The following is a 22,949-nucleotide window of genomic DNA, read 5'->3' on the forward strand; positions in this document are numbered from 1 at the left end:
TGACATTGAAAAGACTGCCAAATGCGGTGCCTTAAAATAGTTAAATGTTAATAATTTTCACAAATCTTGTCCAATATTTGTGATATTTGGACAGATGATGCATAACAACAATAAAAATCTGTGATAAGCTCATCAGTTGACTGTGTTTCATGAAAAACATTTTTCAGAGCATATAAATGTGAGAAAACTGAAAATGACATTGAAAAGACTGCCAAATTCCATGGCATAAAATAGTTAAACGTTAATAATTTTCACAAATCTTGTCTAATATTTGTGAAAATTGGATAGATGATGCATAACAATAATACAAATCTGTGATAAGCTCATCATTTTACTGTGTCTCATTAAAAATATTTTTTTTGGACAAAAAAATTGAGAAAATTGAAAATGACACTGAAAAGACTACAAAATGCGGTGCCTTAAAATAGTTAAACGTTAATAATTTTCACAAATCTTGTCCAATATTTGTGAAATTTGGACAGATGATGCATAACAACAATAAAAATCTGTGATAAGCTCATCAGTTGACTGTGTTTCATGAAAAACATTTTTCAGAGCATATAAATGTGAGAAAACTGAAAATGACATTGAAAAGACTGCCAAATTCCATGGCATAAAATAGTTAAACGTTAATAATTTTCACAAATCTTGTCTAATATTTGTAAAATTTGAATAGATGATGCATAACAATAATTTAAATCTGTGATAAGCTCATCAGTTGACTGTGTCTCATTAAAAATTTTTTTTTTTGGACAATAAAATTGAGAAAATTGAAAATGACACTGAAAAGACTACGAAATGTGGTGCCTTAAAATAGTTAAACGTTAATAATTTTTACAAATCTTGTCTAATATTTGTGAAATTTGGATAGATGATGCATAACAACAATAAAAATCTGTGATAAGCTCATCAGTTTACTGTGTCTCATAAAAAACATTTTTGAGAGCATATAAATGTGAGAAAACTGAAAATGACATTGAAAAGACTGCCAAATTCCATGGTATAAAATAGTTAAACATTAATATTTTTCACAAATCTTCTCCAATATTTGTGGAATTTGGAGTGATGATGCTAAACAATAATAAAAATCTGTGATAAGCTCATCAGTTTACTGTGTCGCATGAAAAAGTTTTTTTTGGACAATAAAATTGAGTAAACTGAAAATGACATTGAAAAGACTGCAAAATGCGGTGCCTTAAAAAAGTTAAACATTAATATTTTTCACAAATCTTGTTCAATATTTGTGTAATTTGGACAGATGATGCATAACAATACTAAAAATCTGAGATAAGCTCATCAGTTGAATGTGTCTCATGAAAAAGAATTTTCAGAGCATATAAATGTGAGAAAACTGAAAATGACATTGAAAAGACTGCCAAATTCCATGGCTTAAAATAGTTAAATGTTAATAATTTTCACAAATCTTGTCCAATATTTGTGAAATTTGGACAGATGATGCATAACAACAATAAAAATCTGTGATAAGCTCATCAGTTGACTGTGTTTCATGAAAAACATTTTTCAGAGCATATAAATGTGAGAAAACTGAAAATGACATTGAAAAGACTGCCAAATTCCATGGCTTAAAATAGTTAAACGTTAATAATTTTCACAAATCTTCTCCAACATTTGTGGAATTTGGAGTGATGATGCTTAACAATAATAAAAATCTGTGATAAGCTCATCAGTTTACTGTGTCTCATAAAAAACATTTTTGAGAGAATATAAATGTGAGAAAACTGAAAATGACATTGAAAAGACTGCCAAATTCCATGGTATAAAATAGTTAAACATTAATATTTTTCACAAATCTTCTCCAATATTTGTGGAATTTGGAGTGATGATGCTAAACAATAATAAAAATCTGTGATAAGCTCATCAGTTGACTGTGTCGCAAGAGAGATTTTTTTTGGACAATAATTTTGAGAAAACTGAAAATGACACTGAAAAGTTGACTGTGTTTCATGAAAAACATTTTTCAGAGCATATAAATGTGAGAAAACTGAAAATGACATTGAAAAGACTGCCAAATTCCATGGCTTAAAATAGTTAAACGTTAATAATTTTCACAAATCTTCTCCAACATTTGTGGAATTTGGAGTGATGATGCTTAACAATAATAAAAATCTGTGATAAGCTCATCAGTTTACTGTGTCTCATAAAAAACATTTTTGAGAGAATATAAATGTGAGAAAACTGAAAATGACATTGAAAAGACTGCCAAATTCCATGGCTTAAAATAGTTAAACGTTAATAATTTTCACAAATCTTCTCCAATATTTGGGGAATTTGGAGTGATGATGCTAAACAATAATAAAAATCTGTGATAAGCTCATCAGTTCACTGTGTCGCATGAAAAAGTTTTTTTTGGACAATAAAATTGAGAAAACTGAAAATGACATTGAAAAGACTGCCAAATGCGGTGCCTTAAAATAGTTAAATGTTAATAATTTTCACAAATCTTGTTAAATATTTGTGTTATTTGGACAGATGATGCATAACAATACTAAAAATCTGAGATAAGCTCATCAGTTGAATGTGTCTCATGAAAAACATTTTTCAGAGCATATAAATGTGAGAAAACTGAAAATGACATTGAAAAGACTGCCAAATGCGGTGCCTTAAAATAGTTAAATGTTAATAATTTTCACAAATCTTGTCCAATATTTGTGAAATTTGGACAGATGATGCATAACAATAATTAAAATCTGTGATCAGCTCATCAATTGACTGTGTCTCATGAAAAACATTTTTCAGAGCAAATAAATGTGAGAAAACTGAACATGACACTGAAAAGACTGCCAAATTCCATGGTATAAAATAATTAAACGTTAATAATTTTCACAAATCTTGTCTAATATTTTTGAAATTTGGACAGATTAAGCATAAAAACAAAAATCTGTGATAAGCTCATCAGTTGACTGTGTCTCAAGAGAGATTTTTTTTGGACAATAATTTTGAGAAAACTGAAAATGACACTGAAAAGTTGACTGTGTTTCATGAAAAACATTTTTCAGAGCATATAAATGTGAGAAAACTGAAAATGACATTGAAAAGACTGCCAAATTCCATGGCTTAAAATAGTTAAACGTTAATAATTTTCACAAATCTTCTCCAACATTTGTGGAATTTGGAGTGATGATGCTTAACAATAATAAAAATCTGTGATAAGCTCATCAGTTTACTGTGTCTCATAAAAAACATTTTTGAGAGAATATAAATGTGAGAAAACTGAAAATGACATTGAAAAGACTGCCAAATTCCATGGTATAAAATAGTTAAACATTAATATTTTTCACAAATCTTCTCCAATATTTGTGGAATTTGGAGTGATGATGCTAAACAATAATAAAAATCTGTGATAAGCTCATCAGTTGACTGTGTTGCATGAAAACTGAAAATGACATTGAAAAGACTGCCAAATTCCATGACTTAAAATAGTTAAACGTCAATAATTTTCACAAATCTTGTCTTATATTTGTGAAATTTGGATAGATGATGCATAACAACAATAAAAATCTGTGATAAGCTCATCAGTTGACTGTGTCTCATTAAAAATATTTTTTTTGGACAATAAAATTGAGAAAACTGAAAATGACACTGAAAAGACTGTAAAATGTGGTGTCTTAAAATAGTTAAACGTTAATAATTTTCACAAAACTTGTTCAGTATTTGTGAAATTTGGAGAGATGATGCTTAATAATAACAAAAATCTGTGATAAGCTTAATAATTGACAGTATGTGATAGAATTGTAGTTGTTTGACATTTTGTATGCAAAGAGTGAGAATTATCTACAATATTTTTTTTTCAATTTCACATCTAATTAGACTCACATTAAACATCAAATATTATGATTTGAGTTTGTTTGTGTAAGACGTGACAAATTACCCATATCTGTCCTCTGGAAAAGAATATATAACCATTTAAGACATCTCCTTACTACCAATACCAGATGCAGATTCCTCCTTACAATCGGTTTCTGGAATAGGGTTTAGCACACCATTTGACAATGTCCTAAAGCTTGCCATATGCCATCTATTGTACACATGGATGAGACATAGCATTGCTCTTGCTGTTGTCTTTTGCTGTCTGTTTTTTCTATAAGAATTAGCCCTGACCAGACAGGAAGAATCAGTTCACCAAAAAAGCCATCACGCTGTATGGAAAAGGTCACCTGGAAAAACAACAATATGTTTGATAAAAGTGAAAATTAAATTCTAAAAATTGACAAATTTCCCACACTAAAATAGTTGAACAATAATTTTGATAAACTTAACCTAAACAGTTGAGTAGGTCTGATAAAAAGGATATTTTCAGAACATATAAATTTGAGAAATACTGAAAATGACATTGAAAAGACTGCCAAATGCGGTGCCTTATAATAGTTAAATGTTAATAATTTTCACAAATCTTGTCCAATATTTGTGAAATTTGGACAGATGATGCATAACAATAATAAAAATCTGTGATGAGCTCATCAGTTGACTGTGTCTCATGAAAAACATTTTTGAGAGAATATAAATGTGAGAAAACTGAAAATGACACTGAAAAGACTGCCAAATTCCATGGTATAAAATAGTTAAACATTAATATTTTTCACAAATCTTGTCCAATATTTTTGAAATTTGGACAGATGATGCATAACAACAATAAAAATCTGTGATAAGCTCATCAGTTGACTGTGTTGCATGAAAAAGTTTTTTTTTTGGACAATAAAATTGAGAAAACTGAAAATGACATTGAAAAGACTGCCAAATTCCATGGCTTAAAATAGTTAAACGTTAATAATTTTCACAAATCTTCTCCAACATTTGTGGAATTTGATGAATTTGGAGTGATGATGCTTAACAATAATAAAAATCTGTGATAAGCTCATCAGTTTACTGTGTCTCATAAAAAACATTTTTGAGAGCATATAAATGTGAAAAAACTGAAAATGACATTGCAAAGCCCGCAAAATTCCATGGCTTAAAATAGTTAAACATTAATATTTTTCACAAATCTTCTCCAATATTTGTGAAATTTGGATAGATGATGCATAACAACAATAAAAATCTGTGATAAGCTCATCAGTTGACTGTGTCTCATTAAAAATATTTTTTTTTGGACAATAAAATTGAGAAAACTGAAAATGACACTGAAAAGACTGTAAAATGCGGTGTCTTAAAATAGTTAAACGTTAATAATTTTCACAAAACTTGTTCAATATTTGTGAAATTTGGAGAGATGATGCTTAACAATAACAAAAATCTGTGATAAGCTTTATAATTGACAGTATGTGATAGAATTGTAGTTGTTTGACATTTTGTATGCGAAGAGTGAGAATTATCTACAATATTTTTTTTTCAATTTCACATCTAATTAGACTCACATTAAACATCAAATATTATGATTTGAGTTTGTTTGTGTAAGAGGTGACAAATTACCCATAACTGTCCTCTGGAAAAGAATATATACCCATTTAAGACATCTCCTTACTACCAATACCAGATGCAGATTCCTCCTTACAATCGGTTTCTGGAATTGAGGTTTAGCACACCATTTGACAATGTCCTAAAGCTTGCCATATACCATCTATTGTACACATGGATGAGACATAGCATTGCTCTTGCTGTTGTCCTTTGCTGTCTGTTTTTTCTATAGGAATTAGCCCTGACCAGACAGGAAGAATCAGTTCACCAAAAAAGCCATCACGCTGTATGGAAAAGGTCACCTGGAAAAACAACAATATGTTTGATAAAAGTGAAAATTAAATTCTAAAAATTGACAAATTTCTTACACTAAAATAGTTGAACAATAATTTTGATAAACTTAAACTAAACAGTTGACTATGTCTAATAAAAAAGATATTTTCAGAAGATATAAATTTGAGAAATACTGAAAATGACATTGAAAAGACTGCCATATGCGGTGCCTTAAAATAGTTAAATGTTAATAATTTTCACAAATCTTGTCCAATATTTGTGAAATTTGGACAGATGATGCATAACAATAATAAAAATCTGTGATGAGCTCATCAGTTGACTGTGTCTCATGAAAAACATTTTTCAGAGCAAATAAATGTGAGAAAACTGAAAATGACATTGAAAAGACGGCCAAATTCCATGGTATAAAATAGTTAAACGTTGATAATTTTCACAAATCTTGTATAATATTTGTGAAATTTGGATAGATGAAGCATAACAACAATAAAAATCTGTGATAAGCTCATCAGTTGACTGTGTCTCATGTAAAAATTTTTTTTTGGACAATAAATTTGAGAAAATTGAAAATGACACTGAGAAGACTGCAAAATGCGGTGCCTTAAAATAGTTAAACGTTAATAATTTTTAAAAATCTTGTCTAATATTTGTGAAATTTGGATAGATGATGCATAACAACAATAAAAATCTGTGATTAGCTCATCAGTTGACTGTGTCTCATGAAAAACCTTTTTTTTTTTTGGACAATTAATTTGAGAAAACTGAAAATAACACTGAAACGACTGCCAAATTCCATGGCTTAAATAGTTAAACGTTATGAATTTTTACAAATCTTGTCTAATATTTGTGAAAATTGGCAAGATGATGCATAACAATAATAAAAATCTGTGATAACCTCATCAGTTGAATGTGTCTCATGAAAAAGAATTTTCAGAGCATATAAATGTGAAAAAACTGAAAATGACAGTGGAAAGACTGGAAAATTCCATGGCTTAAAATAGTTAAACGTTAATAATTTTCACAAGTCTTGTCTAATATTTGTGAAATTTGGATAGATGATGCATAACAACAATAACAATCTGTGATAAGCTCATCAGTTGAATGTGTCACATGAAAAAGTTTTTTTTGGACAATAAATTTGAGAAAACTGAAAATAACACTGAAACGACTGCCAAATTCCATGGCTTAAATAGTTAAACGTTAAGAATTTTTACAAATTTTGTCTAATATTTGTGAAAATTGGATAGATGATGCATAACAATAATAAAAATCTGTGATAAGCTCATCAGTTTACTGTGTCTCATAAAAAACATTTTTGAGAGAATATAAATGTGAGAAAACTGAAAATGACATTGAAAAGACTGCCAAATTCCATGGTATAAAATAGTTAAACATTAATATTTTTCACAAATCTTCTCCAATATTTGTGGAATTTGGAGTGATGATGCCAAACAATAATAAAAATCTGTGATAAGCTCATTAGTTTACTGTGTCGCAAGAAAAAGTTTTTTTTTTGGACAATAAAATTGAGAAAACTGAAAATGACATTGAAAAGACTGCCAAATGCGGTGCCTTAAAATAGTTAAATGTTAATAATTTTCACAAATCTTGTCCAATATTTGTGAAATTTGGACAGATGATGCATGACAATACTAAAAATCTGTGATCAGCTCATCAGTTGACTGTGTCTCATAAAAAACATTTTTCAGAGCAAATAAATGTGAGAAAACTGAACATGACACTGAAAAGACTGCCAAATTCCATGGTATAAAATAGTTAAACGTTAATAATTTTCACAAATCTTGTCTAATATTTTTGAAATTTGGATAGATGAAGCATAACAACAATAAAAATCTGTGATAAGCTCATCAGTTGACTGTGTCTCATTAAAAATATTTTTTTTGGACAATAAAATTGAGAAAACTGAAAATGACACTGAAAAGACTGTAAAATGTGGTGTCTTAAAATAGTTAAACGTTAATAATTTTCACAAAACTTGTTCAATATTTGTGAAATTTGGAGAGATGATGCTTAATAATAACAAAAATCTGTGATAAGCTTAATAATTGACAGTATGTGATAGAATTGTAGTTGTTTGACATTTTGTATGCAAAGAGTGAGAATTATCTACAATATTTTTTTTTCAATTTCACATCTAATTAGACTCACATTAAACATCAAATATTATGATTTGAGTTTGTTTGTGTAAGAGGTGACAAATTACCCATAACTGTCCTCTGGAAAAGAATACATAAAAATTTAAGACATCTCCTTACTACCAATACCAGATGCAGATTCCTCCTTACAATCAGTTTCTGGAATAGGGTTTAGCACACCATTTGACAATGTCCTAAAGCTTGCCATATGCCATCTATTGTACACATGGATGAGACATAGCATTGCTCTTGCTGTTGTCTTTTGCTGTCTGTTTTTTCTATAAGAATTAGCCCTGACCAGACAGGAAGAATCAGTTCACCAAAAAAGCCATCACGCTGTATGGAAAAGGTCACCTGGAAAAACAACAATATGTTTGATAAAAGTGAAAATTAAATTCTAAAAATTGACAAATTTCCCACACTAAAATAGTTGAACAATAATTTTGATAAACTTAACCTAAACAGTTGACTATGTCTAATAAAAAGGATATTTTCAGAACATATAAATTTGAGAAATACTAAAAATGACATTGAAAAGACTGCCAAATGCGGTGCCTTAAAATAGTTAAATGTTAATAATTTTCACAAATCTTGTCCAATATTTGTGAAATTTGGACAGATGATGCATAACAACAATAAAAATCTGTGATAAGCTCGTCAGTTCACTGTGTCTCATGAAAAACATTTTTATGAGCAAATAAATGTGAGAAAACTGAAAATTTTATGCATCATCTATCCAAATTTGTGAAATTTGGATAGATGATGGTATAAAATTTACAAATCTTGTTCAATATTTGTGAAATTTGGACAGATGATGCTTAACAATCACACTGTATGGAAAAGGTCACCTGGAAAAAGAACAATATGTTTGATAAAAGTCCAATATTTGTGAAATTTGGACAGATGATGCACAACAATAATAAAAATCTGTGATAAGTTCATCAGTTGACTGTGTCTCATGAAAAACATTTTTCAGAGCAAATAAATGTGAGAAAACTGAAAATGACACTGAAAACACTGCCAAATTCCATGGTATAAAATAGTTAAACATTAATAATTTTTACAAATCTTGTCTAATATTTGTGAAATTTGGATAGATGAAGCATAACAACAATAAAAATCTGTGATAAGCTCATCAGTTGATTGTGTCTCATGAAAGAGATTTTTTTTTGGACAATAAATTTGGGAAAACTGAAAATGACACTGAAACGACTTCTAAATTCCATGGCTTAAAATAGTTAAACGTTAATAATTTTTACAAATCTTGTCTAATATTTGTGAAATTTGGATAGATGATGCATAACAACAATAACAATCTGTGATAAGCTCATCAGTTGACTGTGTTTCATGAAAAAGTTTTTTTTTTTGACAATAAAATTGAGAAAACTGAAAATGACATTGAAAAGCCTGCAAAATGCGGTGTCTTAAAATAGTTAAACGTTAATAATTTTCACAAAACATGTTCAATATTTGTGAAATTTGAAGAGATGATGCTTAACAATAACAAAATTCTGTGATAAGCTTAACAGTTGACAGTGTGTGATAGAATTGTAGTTGTTTGACATTTTGTATGCGAAGAGTGAGAATTATCTACAATATATTTTTTTTTCAATTTCACAACATCTAATTAGACTCACATTAAACATCAAATATTATGATTTGAGTTTGTTTGTGTAAGAGGTGACAAATTACCCATAATTTTCCTCTGGAAAAGAATATATACCCATTTAAGAATCTCCTTACTACCAATACCAGATGCAGATTCCTCCTTACAATCGGTTTCTGGAATAGGGTTTAGCACACCATTTGACAATGTCCTAAAGCTTGCCATATACCATCTATTGTACACATGGATGAGACATAGCATTGCTCTTGCTGTTGTCTTTTGCTGTCTGTTTTTTCTATAGGAATTAGCCCTGACCAGACAGGAAGAATCAGTTCACCAAAATAGCCATCACGCTGTATGGAAAAGGTCACCTGGAAAAAGAACAATATGTTTGATAAAAGTGAAAATTAAATTCTAAAAATTGACAAATTTCCCACACTAAAATAGTTGAACAATAATTTTGATAAACTTAACCTAAGCAGTTGACTATGTCTAATAAAAAGGATATTTTCAGAACATATAAATTTGAGAAATGCTGTAAATGACATTGAAAAGACTGCCAAATGCAGTGCCTTAAAATAGTTAAATGTTAACCATTTTCACAAATCTTGTCCAATATTTGTGAAATTTGGACAGATGATGCATAACAATAATAAAAATCTGTGATAAGCTCATCAGTTGACTGTGTCTCATGAAAAACATTTTTCAGAGCAAATAAATGTGAGAAAACTGAAAATGACATTGCAAAGACTACAAAATTCCATGGCTTAAAATAGTTAAACGTTAATAATTTTCACAAATCTTGTCTAATATTTGTGAAATTTGGATGCATTACAACAATAAAAATCTGTGATAAGCTCATCAGTTGACTGTGTCTCATTAAAAAGATTTTTTTGGACAATAAATTAGAGAAAATTGAAAATGACATTGAAAAGACTGCAAAATGCGGTGCCTTAAAATAGTTAAATGTTAATAATTTTCACAAATCTTGTCCAATATTTGTGAAATTTGGACAGATGATGCATACAATAGTAAAAATCTGTGATAAGCTCATTAGTTGACTGTGTCTCATGAAAAACATTTTTCAGAGCTAATAAATGTGAGAAAACTGAAAATGACATTGCAAAGACTACAAAATTCCATGGCTTAAAATAGTTAAACGTCAATAATTTTCACAAATCTTGTCTAATATTTGTGAAATTTGGACAGATGATGCATAACAACAATACAAATCTGTGATAAGCTCATCAGTTGACTGTGTCTCATTAAAAAGAATTTTTTGGACAATAAATTTGAGAAAATTGAAAATGACACTGAGAAGACTGCAAAAGGCGGTGCCTTAAAATAGTTAAACATTAATAATTTTCACAAAACTTGTTCAATATTTGTGAAATTTGGAGAGATGATGCTTAACAATAACAAAAATCTGTGATAAGTTTAACAGTTGACAGTTTGTGATAGAATTGTAGTTGTTTGACATTTTGTTTGCAAAGAGTGAGAATTATCTACAATATTTTTTTTTCAATTTCACAACATCTAATTAGACTCACATTAAACATCAAATATTATGACTTGAGTTTGTTTGTGTAAGAGGTGACAAATTATCCATAATTTTCCTCTGGAAAAGAATATATACCCATTTAAGACATCTCCTTACTACCAATACCAGATGCAGATTCCTCCTTACAATCGGTTTCTGGAATTGAGGTTTAGCACACCATTTGACAATGTCCTAAAGCTTGCCATATACCATCTATTGTACACATGGATGAGACATAGCATTGCTCTTGCTGTTGTCTTTTGCTGTCCGTTTTTTCTATAGGAATTAGCCCTGACCAGACAGGAAGAATCAGTTCACCAAAAAAGCCATCACGCTGTATTGAAAAGGTCACCTGGAAAAAGGACAATATGTTTGATAAAAGTGAAAATTAAATTCTAAAAATTGACAAATTTCCCACACTAAAATAGTTGAACAATAATTTTGATAAACTTAACCTAAGCAGTTGACTATGTCTAATAAAAAGGATATTTTCAGAACATATAAATTTGAGAAATACTGAAAATGCCATTGAGAAGACTGCCAAATGCGGTGCCTTAAAATAGTTAAACATTAATAATTTTCACAAAACTTGTTCAATATTTGTGAAATTTGGAGAGATGATGCTTAACAATAACAAAAATCTGTGATAAGCTTAACAGTTGACAGTGTGTGATAGAATTGTAGTTGTTTGACATATTGTATGCGAAGAGTGAGAATTATCTAAAAATTTTTTTTTTTCAATTTCACAACATCTAATTAGACTCACATTAAACATCAAATATTATGATTTGAGTTTGTTTGTGTAAGAGGTGACAAATTACCCATAATTTTCCTCTGGAAAAGAATATATACCCATTCAAGACATCTCCTTACTACCAATAGTAGATGCAGATTCCTCCTTACAATTTGTGTTTGGAATTGGGGTTTAGCACACCATTTGACAATGTCCGTAAGCTTGCCTACCATCTATTGTACACATGGATGAGACATAGCATTGCTCTTGCTGTTGTCTTTTGCTGTCTGTTTTTTCTATAGGAATTAGCCATGACCAGACAGGAAGAATAAGTTCACCAAAAAAGCCCCCACACTGTATGGAAAAGGTCACCTGGAAGAGAAATGTATAATGTATTAAAAAAAAAAATGGAAATTAAAATTTAAAAAGTGATAAATTTATCAGACTAAAATAGCTAAACATTAATAATTTTGATAAAGTTGGATTTAAAAGTGGATTGTGTCTAATGGAAAGGCTCATCTGGAAAGAGAACAGTAAGTTTGAAAAAAAGTGAAAATATCGCCAGTTTTCGAGATATAAGGAATAGAAAATTTGCAAAGCTCAGTTCATTGTGAAAATTAGGTCAAAGGTCAATTTCAGGATCACAGTTAGATTGGCAGTATATGACATCTTATTCAAGTTGAATGAGGGTAAGAAATACTCCCCCTTAATCACTAATCACGAAGAATTAAAACAGGTCAATCACCAATCACGAGGAATTAAAAGCTATCGCCATTCATCAAGATAGAAAATTGCTATACTTGCAGGAATGCAAAGAATTCATAACATTCCCAGAATAATTAATTTCGTATGTGGAATGACATGAATCGTCTGTTTAGAGATATTCAGCCATTCTTATTGGTCAGGATTCCCGTAACAGAGACAAAGGCGATGATATATGAATAGAACAGGAAAGTAGCAAACTACTCACATTTCCCCTTTTCTACCTGCCTTGTTTGAAGATTTTGTTGAATTTATCTCCAGTGAATGATTGCCCTACAATCATGATACAAAGTTTGGGACTTTCTAGAACAAATTCCTCTAATGCTAATTAAACATTTTTACGAATCACGTTGATGAATTCCTACCAATTAATAACGCGGAACAAAGAAGTTCCTGAATCACGTTTCACGCAGAATATTGCGCTCCAATAATGTACCACACTCGAAAAATAAGGCCAGTCATGTGTAACGCAAAAGGTATTAATTATGGGTGTATCTTTGACAGTTTTGGAGACATGAAGATTGGAAAACTTGCAAAGTGCAGTTCATAATGAAAAGTAGGTCAAAGGTCAATTTTAAGGTCACAGTTAGATTACCAGTATATGACTTCCTTAGTTCAATAGTAACTATGGGCATATCTCTGCTAATTTTGGAATAATTCACATTTAATTTTCACCACTGAATATTGCAACATTGTATTTTTATGTACAGACACAGATGTGTCTGTACATATTGCCATCACCTGCGTCTGTCGTCGCCGATGCCAATGCCGATGGCGATGGCGATGCCGATGCCGTGCACTTTCCTTGTAAACACGATAAGTGGAGGGCAGTTTTACTTTTTGGCTTTATATTTACAAAGCTGGTGAATATTCATAAAAGGCAGGTCAAGTTCGAAAATCAGCATGATCGGGTCATTATTGTAGAAGTTATGCTGTTTTTTCACTTTTCAGCATATTTTTTACATTTCCTCAGATTCAATTCTTAGGCATGTTAACAGTCTCATTATTAAACTAATAAGATACGTAAAACTTTTTGTTTGACATTTCCTGCATCTTTATAACATTGTTAGTTGATTTCGTAAAAATGATGGTAAACTTGTTATCGTGTATTGTGTAATAAAGTTTCAAAAGTGGAAATAAACTCATATCATTGCAGTTTGTCAGATTCAATCATTCACTATGTTCAGAATCTCAGAATGGAAGAAATTGGACATTTAACACTGCTCTATTGATATTTTTCCCATCTCATCAATTTTCTTAGTTGATCATATAAAAATGGCAGTAAGCTGTTAATTTTGTTTTATGTTAAAAATTGTTAAAAATGGAAAAAAAAAAACATTTCAGAACAGTGCTGTCTTGTTTACATTTTGGCATTTTCAAGTTGTGACTTTGAAGTTCCATGGGCCTGAAGACCTTTGCTAGTCACATTTTCTGAATATCCATGATACTAATATTTTATTATTAAAAATTGATGGTCATTATGCTGTTAAACATTATGTAATATTGCATCAAAATTTGAAAAAACCTACTTTGGACACTGCTCCCATGATGACCATTTAAGAAAAACCATGTCACTTACTGTTCTCAAACAGTACAGTAAATATGTACAGATGTGTCAAAAATGTGTCTGTACATATTGCCATCACCTGGGTCTGTCTTCGCCGTCACCGCCGTCACCAGCGCCTTGCACTTTCATTGTAAACACGATAAGTGGAAGGCAGTTTTACTTTTGGGCTTTATATTTACAGAGCTGATGAATATTCATAAAACGCAGGTCAAGTTCGAAAATCAGCATCATCGGGCCATTATTGTAGAAGTTATGCCTTTTTTTTCACTTTTCAGCATATTTCACATATTGGCATTTTCAAGGTGTGACTTTGAAGTTCTACATGCTTGAAGACCCATGCTAATCACATTTTCTGAAAATCCATGATACGTATATTTTATTATTAAAAATTGACGGTCATTATGCTGTTAACCAATATGTAATATTGCATCAGAATAGAAGAAAACAATTATGGGTGCTGCTGCCATGATGACCATTATGGGAAAACCATGTTGCTAATGATTGCCAAATGTTCAAAAAAGAAATGCAGGACTAAAATGCAGCCTGGGTTGGAAAAGTAGTCTAATTGGCTTCTTTTTCTGGAAGTTATACATTTTCAAAGTGTGAACTTGAACTCCCATGGGCCTGAAGCCTTATGCTTGTTACACGTTTTACTTACATTGGTATTACCTGTTGAGCATAATTAAAATTTGATGTTGAATTTGCAGTTTAACATAATGTACTTTTGCATCAGAATTGACAGTAGCCTATTTTGTGCATAGTTATTTCCTGCTTTTTGTCTGTACATTTGACAGCTTTGCTGCCTTGTTTTATATAGTGCAATGAAAAAACCACGTCGAAAACAAAAAAAAAAAAGGACACCACCTCCAGTATTACATTTGACAAGTTCTACAAACAAGGCAGCAAAGCTGTCAAATGTACAGACAAAAAGCAGGAAATAACTATGCACAAAATAGGCTACTGTCAATTCTGATGCAAAAGTACATTATGTTAAACTGCAAATTCAACATCAAATTTTAATTATGCTCAACAGGTAATACCAATGTAAGTAAAATGTGTAACAAGCATAAGGCTTCAGGCAAATGAGAGTTCAAGTTCACACTTTGAAAATGTATAACTTCCAGAAAAAGAAGCCAATTAGACTGCTTTTCCAACTCAGGCTGCATGCCGATTTTCGAACTTGACCTGCGTTTTAGTAAGATCAATTACTGATGAGAGTTTTACGACAACAGGCCTATCTGTTTTCCTTGAAATGTGTTTACAGTGTTGCATATATGCTGAAAAATGAAAAAACAGCATAACTACTAAAATAGTGGCCCGATCATGCAGATTTTCGAACTTGACCTGCGTTTTAGTAAGATCAATTTTTCCTGCGAGTTTCATGACAACAGGCCTATCGGTTTTTGTTGAAATGTGTTTACAGTGTTGCATATATGCTGAAAAGTGAAAAAACAGCATAACTTCTATAACAAGGAAAGTGCACGGCGCCGACGGCGACAGCGACGACGGCGACGGCGACGACAGACGCAGGTGACAGCAATATGTACAGACACATCTGTGTCTGTACATAATAATGGCCAGATCATGCTGATTTTCAAACTTGACCTGCATTTTATGAATATTCATCAGCTCTGTAAATATAAAGCCAAAAAGTAAAACTGCCCTCCACTTATCGTGTTTACAAGGAAAGTGCACGGCGCCAGTGACGGCATCGGCATCGGCATCGGCGACGGCGACAACAGACGCAGGTGATGGCAATATGTGTCTGTACATATTGTACAGACACATCTGTGTCTGTACATAAAAATGCAAAAAACAAAAGGTCTCTAGCTTTTACGGTTCCAGAATTAGAGAGAGTTTTCAGTTTCCGTATATAATGATTGCTTCTCCCATGAAAATGCACCGATTAACCCCAAACTCCCAAAGATGAAAGGAGTTGCTGATTGTAATCCCTCACTATAATATGACAGCTTAGGTCTGTGTAGTTTCTGAAAATTGGTACAAACAATTGATCATCAGCTGAGTTTATTTTTCCAAATGAAAGTCATTGACATAGGAACTGTAAAGGTAAAAGTCAGGCTCTTTTAGTTTATTTATGATAACTATGTCACTTATTAAATTTATTTCTAATGATTTAACTTACGGTACTTTTCAAAAGTTTTAAGTTTTTGCTATAACATACTGAAACAAACAAGAAGTATAGCTTTCAGTTTAAGGTTGACAAAAATAGTTTTCTGTTATTAATTTATGTAAATTAAACATGACTTCCAGCCAGTTGTGGATAGCTGCAAAATGGACTTGAAGGTCATGAAAGATGGATCTGTGCATCTAGACCAACCAACCTTTAGCAAACAATTAGAGGAGCACCTTACTGGAGCTACTTTCAAAGTGAACCATGTGGTTGCACACTCTAAGTACAAGACTGAGGTTACTAAAAGGGATTCCATCCAAGCTATGCTTGATAATTCTGAAAAAAGGTAATTAATATTTTGATTTTAAACCCATATGATATTGATTTCCCCAATACATTACAAGTTGTGCCATTAAAGATTTTGAGTTTTCTTCAATTATTCATTCCTTTTAAGTACTTGCTTTGATTTATAACAAATTTAATGACTTTTTCAATTATAGCCAAATATTATTATTTATAATTATTTTTAAATCAATAATTTAATTTTTCTTTTTATTAAAAAGAAGTTTTTACTTTGTGTGTATCTTAGAATTTAGTTCTGTATTGTATTATTCCCAGATTCCCTGACCAGGAGCTGATGTCCTCTTTCTGTGTTTTGGGGATGAAGCCCATTTCTCTACTCAGTCAGGATGAGCTGCAGTGTTGGGGGGATGAAGCCATGGAAATGCTAACATCTCACTTTGGGGAGAAAATGCACACAATGAATTCAAAGGAATCTGTGTCAAACCCTTATTGATGCTCAAGAGGTGAAGAAAGAATGGAGAATTATAAAAAATGATCTTCTCACTCAGTGTTACCCAAAGCATTCAACTGCAAAACTCTGGGAATTGATAGCTACTGATCATAAGGATCAATTTCCAAATCTCATAATGTTAGCCTCTTTGGCACTGGCACATCCAGTGCACACAGTGGATTGCGAAAAATTACAACTGCACTAAGAAATAGACTCAATCCAGAGAATATTGATGCACTCATGAGAATAAAATAGAAGGAAGGGATTACTTTGATTTTGTTAGTTGTCTCAAAAAATGGAGGCAAAAAAAGCAGAGGGTTATTTTCCACAATCATAAGTAAACTGACTTTGCTTTTAAGAGACAGTGCATAAGAATTAAACTGTTGTTTCTGTCAATAAAACAGGCCCTCCTGATATGGATGTGGTCTGAAACATCACTGGGGGTTTTATTGTTATTAAAGAGAAAAAAAATCAGATTGAATAAAAAAAAAGAATAAAGCACCAAATCAATGTTTATTGTCATAAATATGTAATTTACCTCTAGTATTACAATATTGATGACCATCAAAGGTATTAAAACATGATTACCAAAAAAATCCCACTCATAGGCAAAAATCCCACTGCTTCATTTCCAGTGGGATAAAATATCCCTGCATTTAGCATAGTTACACTCCTCACATATGTATATATTTGACATGAGGACCACAATGGAAGGGCAGCATTAACCCTCTGCCACCCAAAGGCACTTGTGATGACACAAAAACATAAATTTAACTGATGGTTTAAAAAGTATAAATTTACAAAAATCTGATACGTGTAACACAATAGCAAAAAAATTATTTCAGCTATATTTTGGTAAATTTCATATTGATCATTAAATTTGAAAAAAGGTTCCTTTATTAGTGCAATCTTTGCCATAAACTTTTCAGCTTTCTGGCCAATTGGACCACCAGTTTCCTAAAATCTACTGGATTCACTGAGGTCCAAGTAAATTTTTGAATAGACTAGACATTTTCACTATTGCATTACTATTTGTAATAACACGACAATGTCTCTGTCATTCTTTTTAGAATCATCATATAACAGTTATATTGAATAAAAAATTAGATCAAAAGTCACCTATCTGGCGCATACCTATAGTGTCATTAATTTCTTAGCCTTTTCACATAGCCAATGCCAGCTTGCAAGGTATATCATTATACATGGCACAGGGCTGCAATACTGAACAACCAATTTTCTTGTGTGAAAACTAGGCAATGTGTGTGACCGTAGATGATCTATTTCACTGGCCAGTCATTTTAAACTAAAAACGGAATAAACATAGAATCCTAGTGTAGAATGGGTCAAGCAGCAGTTACTGAGTAGGAGAAAATTGCTCCTTACCCCAGGAAAATTAATGGGGGGGGGGGGAGGAGGAGGGTTAGATCTAGTAGAGAACTTCTTCAACTACAGTCAATAATTTGAACAAATACCATGAACAGTTTTTAAATAATGTGACCTTTAAAAAGTTTGAATCAATTGCAGCTAAACAGTGTTACGCTCATGACATTTTGGCTATATTTTCAGCTTTTCACTTTTACTTTGTTTAATAAGCTTTTTTTTTTTTTTTTTTTTTTTTTTTTTTTTTTTTTTTTTTTTGCAGTTATGAACAACCTTGTGGAGAGATAAAACAGTGTTATAAGTTTCACTTTCTAGAAATTTTAATAAAATTTCTAAAATTTCATTCAAAAAATTTAAAATAGCCCATAAGGCCATATTTGACAATCATGCTGCAACAGATGGGTATCCATCTAAGTTTTGTTACTATCACAGTTATTTAGCACGATTTATTTCCTGATTATTTGACATTTATATTAAAAAAAAAAAAAAGAAGCACTGCAGCCAGTGGGCCATTTGATTACAGCTGAATCTTCCTTCCTGTATATATCTTTAATTAACCTGAAGGTATGCTGTCCTTGACAATGGACAGCATATCTTGTGACTTATCTGATATAAGGAAACCAGGAGTTATCTAAATAGCCCAGTGAAACTTTCTTTATTGTTGTGGATGAAACCAGTTTTAGAAAATAATTACTATGTCCTACCATACCTGTGTTTAATTGAGATTATGTAAATCTTTGTATATCTACCTCACCTTTGTTTAATGGAGACGGAAAATTACTATATAGCCGCCTTCGTCTATGTTCTATGTTATACATCCTGCCTGTGTCTCTGTATTATGTAAATTGTCGAATTATCTATTAAATTAAGTTGATGCTGCTGAGTGACAGGTTACCTGACCAATAGTAACCAGGAATGTCCTCAGTCTGTCATCCCCCCTCCCACGGGATTTAAAAATTAGCAATGTTGTGAAGAAGTCAGTACAGGGTTAGCACTGGAGCAGGAAGGTTGTCATCTATATTGTAAGGCTAAGGCTCCTATGTACACTTATGCTAACAGAAATAAACCCGTATTATAACTGAAGTCGTGAGTTTGTTGAGTGGAGACATATCAGATCCCCAGCATATGGTCGGAGGCCTTCCCCTGGACCATCATATTACTATGGAAACACATTTTAAAAAAACGATATGATTTAAGTTTTCTAGGCATGTGATCTCCTACTTTTCCACTCACATATATATATATTGTATACCTGATCCCGCCAGGTGTCCAGTAACATCTAAAATCTGGAGATTCTAAAATTTTGCTCAATAAGGGGGGGGGGGGGGGGGGGGGGTACCGTTGTGCTCAGGTGCTCAGTGGGCGGTGGTGACCCCTATCTCAAACAATTAGAAGAGAATTATGAAATTTTCAAAAGATAACCCAACTATTCTGAAGATAAATCGACAGGGCGTTAGCTGACAGTGGTGCAAATTTTCAAAGTCGCTCTTATCCGGGAGATTTGGTTACATGTAGGCCTACGGGTGACGGGTAGATTCGTTCTGTATCCGGGAGACTCCCAGATTATCCGGGAGAGTCGACATGTATACAACAAGCCCATATGAATGTCTCCCCGACGACTTTGATTTCAGGAAAACTTAGATGAATGAACACCGTTTTGTGTTGAATAGATCTTGGACCTAAATAGAGATAGGTCCAAGAATAGATCTATGATTTTGTAGAAACAGAATGAAAGACACGAATGTAGATAACATTTGTTCGTTATCACAAACCAGAAAATAGTCTTAATACTTACCCAATAAACTAAATTGCACTCCTCTTCGATTGTGTTAACTTGCAAAATTACATGTATTCCGCGCTTTCCAATCCCAAAAAATCTTCACTGAAACTTTGCATATGTAAGGCGAGGTGGCGATTGAATGGGAAAAGATGACATTTTGTTACGTTGTTAATATAGATATATTCCATAACGTGCGAAATGCTTGAAAATAGTATTCCGATCCGAAAGAACTACCCTGAGTGTCAGAGCAACGTAAAAGCTAGCTTGTTAAATATATACCTTGTGATGGAGTCGCTTTTAGTATTGGTATTGTATTGTTGATATGGGTTATATATGAAATCAAGATCGAGCTGACAATACCGGAATCTAGAACCTAGGGTAGAAAGAACAAGTCTGTTGATGAAAAAAAAGACCCGCAGTGAAAACGCAATCAACATATCTGTCACAACTAACACACTATATCGGAGGAGAATCGGGGCACATCAAGCGCATCCCAGTTCAGCGCTACGTTCAAGCTGTTTCTGCCTAGATCTTTTGATTTTTAGTTCAAATACAAATTGATAATATTTTGGTTGAAAAGGATTTGAATTGGTCATTATTTAAAAGAATCCCAGTGTTCATTATTTAAAAGGAAAAGAAGTTATTTTTTACACTCCCTTTTTATTTAAATTTTCTGGGATGGTAGGTCTACCGGTATTGCCCGATATATAGATCCAGGATCCAGGATTATTTGAAGGGGGGGGGGGGGGGGGGGGGTCCGCCGCGGATGCTTTGCTTACTCGAGCTGATGACGTAGCAGCAGCTTTTTTAGACTGAAAACTGTATGATGGATTTCAAGCAGATTTCCCTCACCTGAACATAATATGCATGTGTAATGTGGGGCTCAGCTAGACCAGTTTTATTATTTCTCCAAGGCGACTGAACTCCCAGCCCCGAAGTACTGTACACTGCACTGCACCTACGTGTAGGTGAATGTTCACATTTTCTCTTTCCGTTTGTAAAGACGACGCACACCAACAACATAATGTGCAGCGAGGAACCATAGATATTGGTTCACTATGTGTCGTATCCCGCCCCTCCCTTTACTGTAACCTTGATAACCCTTATGTACACAAGCAAGCTGTCTGTAATTTCAGTTAACTCTATCATTTATGGTAGTAGTTTCATTAAATTGTAGTTTAGGACTTCCAGGCCCTATAAAAGAAATAGGCGTTTAACGGGGTGGGGGGGGGGGTTCGCATACGTGGAACCCCACCTTCAAATAATGTCTGAAATAGAAATTAAAAAACCAAGTTTTCAGCTCACCTTATCTAAACCTGAACAAAGTTGATCAACGTTGCCAGATTAGGAATGGGAGGAAAAAAAGTCTGGTTCGAACACATGCTCATTCGCCGCCAGTTTTAACTCGACTGCTGGGATTGTGTGATGGGCGGTCGCACTAGCCAATACTTCCATGTACCAGTGAATAACCAGTTGTCATGCACGAATGGTAACAGTTTACTTTACGGATGACAGGCCTCAGATGCGAAGCCGACCCTCGCCCCCTCCTCCATCCCCTTTGACGTGGGGTTCGGGGCCCGCTGAAAGGGTACCGAAAAATTTGGTATTTTAGAGGGCGAACGATGCCGTTTGTTACGGTCTAGAACTATGATAAGATAGTCAAAATTCTAATATCAAGAGGGGAGTATTGGTGTGGTTTATTTTTCAGGAACTGAAGGGGGGGGGGGGGGTAGGGGTGTCAGGGGGTCCTGCCCCTGACACCCCTACCCCCCCCCCCCCTAAACCAGCCACTGCTTAGGCTGCAGTGTTTTGCCTGTGCTGCGGTCTCGGCCTCATTGTGACGGCACAAAATTCATGCGTTGTAGGGTAGATCGGGGCTAAACGCCACCCTTAAACAAGAAACGTCACAGTTTTCCCTGCTGAAGGTATAGACCGTTCAAAGTGGGTGTTAACTATGAAGGGCTGCCTAGACTACAAACTGATACTAATTGTGCTCACGGACGGCAGGAAAGGTCTCAAAAAGTATTAACTTTCGACCAGTTTGCGCTCCTACAAAGAAAAAAGAAGAAGAAGAAAGAGAAGAACCAGCCTGTCCCTTCCTGTGTTGACGTGAAAAAAGTGAGCAGTGGGCTTTTAGAATACCATTATTTTTATAGCCCGCGCTCCCATTGCCGTGGGCAGCCGTAGGTGTGTGAGGAGGAGACCTTCCCGCAATATATTTTGAAATAAGCCATTGATGTTGTGATTATGTCATGTAAACCAAATATTGGTCTTCAAAATGGAAGATAGACTGCCTTGTATGAATAAAATTAACAAACCAAGGCGGGACTAGTCTCTAGAGTAGACAGCGTATGGAGTATAGCTCTCTACAAAAATTGCACGCGTTCATGAGAAGACGCGGTACTGGCTACCATTAAAAGACCCAGTTCAATAGAAAATGGAACAAATTTTTATATCAACCCTGTATCAATTTCCGATTCCCCATCTAGTAAATTCTAAATCATTCTTACGTACATGGAGATTAAAATGTATTAAAATAAATGAAGCGAGAGAGAGCGAGAGAGGTTGAACAATAGGAATGGAACTATATACGGCTTTTCGGAGTTTACTTGTGAATGACTACCCTCTACCAGGGCGACTGATAGATTTTTACGGATATTCACAGATATGTCTCTAGCTAGACAATCTATCTAGCTAGAGACATATCTGTGAATATTCGTAAAAATCTATCAGTCGCCCTGGTAGAGGGTAGTGAATGACCCTTAAATCGGGGCTTAAGTAAGCTCAGTATCTGAGGG

At 33.1% G+C, this 22,949-nt stretch overlaps 2 protein-coding genes and 1 long non-coding RNA gene across 7 annotated transcripts; 1 reads left to right on the forward strand and 2 right to left on the reverse strand.

The window, feature by feature from the left end:
* Positions 1–4,674: 4,674 nt before the first annotated feature.
* Positions 4,675–9,831, reverse strand: LOC147763069 (uncharacterized). 2 transcript variants are annotated; one of them, XR_015333674.1, is made up of 3 exons: positions 9,583–9,831; positions 7,980–8,213; positions 4,675–5,714 (listed from the first exon to the last, which is right to left on the reverse strand). XR_015333674.1 is itself a non-coding variant. In XM_087010097.1 (2 exons), the coding sequence occupies exons 1-2, from the start codon at positions 9,724–9,726 to the stop codon at positions 8,031–8,033; spliced, it is 327 nt and encodes a 108-aa protein (XP_086866223.1). In that variant the 5' UTR covers positions 9,727–9,831; the 3' UTR covers positions 4,675–8,030. The 2 variants fall into 2 exon arrangements, 1 of the variants encoding a protein (XP_086866223.1); XM_087010097.1 differs by having other exon boundaries at positions 4,675–8,213.
* Positions 9,832–10,796: 965 nt separating this feature from the next.
* Positions 10,797–21,746, reverse strand: LOC147763070 (uncharacterized). 3 transcript variants are annotated; one of them, XR_015333667.1, is made up of 3 exons: positions 21,457–21,746; positions 11,827–12,110; positions 10,797–11,357 (listed from the first exon to the last, which is right to left on the reverse strand). It is a non-coding gene; the product is annotated as an uncharacterized LOC147763070 (long non-coding RNA). The 3 variants fall into 3 exon arrangements; XR_015333665.1 differs by having other exon boundaries at positions 11,858–12,110; positions 21,457–21,744; XR_015333666.1 differs by lacking the exon at positions 21,457–21,746 and adding an exon at positions 20,167–20,541 and having other exon boundaries at positions 11,858–12,110.
* LOC106162883 (uncharacterized) lies at positions 15,696–17,428 on the forward strand. Of its 2 annotated transcripts, none has more exons than XM_087010048.1 (3): positions 15,696–15,815; positions 16,339–16,544; positions 16,817–17,428. In XM_087010048.1, exons 2-3 carry the CDS (start codon positions 16,360–16,362, stop codon positions 16,992–16,994), a joined length of 363 nt encoding a protein of 120 aa, XP_086866174.1. In that variant the 5' UTR covers positions 15,696–15,815; positions 16,339–16,359; the 3' UTR covers positions 16,995–17,428. The 2 variants fall into 2 exon arrangements, with proteins under 2 accessions (XP_086866174.1, XP_013395769.1); XM_013540315.2 differs by having other exon boundaries at positions 15,773–16,134.
* Positions 21,747–22,949: the final 1,203 nt, after the last annotated feature.

Source organism: Lingula anatina, chromosome 3 (genome assembly GCF_051362555.1).
Source record: "Lingula anatina isolate TDL-2025a chromosome 3, LinAna3.0, whole genome shotgun sequence".
NCBI lineage: Eukaryota > Metazoa > Brachiopoda > Lingulata > Lingulida > Lingulidae > Lingula > Lingula anatina.

Coding starts and splice junctions, on each gene's coding strand:
- LOC147763069 (XM_087010097.1), bottom strand. CDS start 9,726: ATGCTATGTCTCATCCATGTGTACAATAGATGGTATATGGCAAGCTTT. Junction 8,214..9,582: donor GTAAGGAGATTCTTAAATGG/GTATATATTCTT, acceptor TTGTTTTTCCAG/GTGACCTTTTCCATACAGCG.
- LOC106162883 (XM_013540315.2), top strand. CDS start 16,105: ATGAAAGTCATTGACATAGGAACTGTAAAG. Junction 16,135..16,338: donor TTGACATAGGAACTGTAAAG/GTAAAAGTCAGG, acceptor CATGACTTCCAG/CCAGTTGTGGATAGCTGCAA. Junction 16,545..16,816: donor CTTGATAATTCTGAAAAAAG/GTAATTAATATT, acceptor TATTATTCCCAG/ATTCCCTGACCAGGAGCTGA.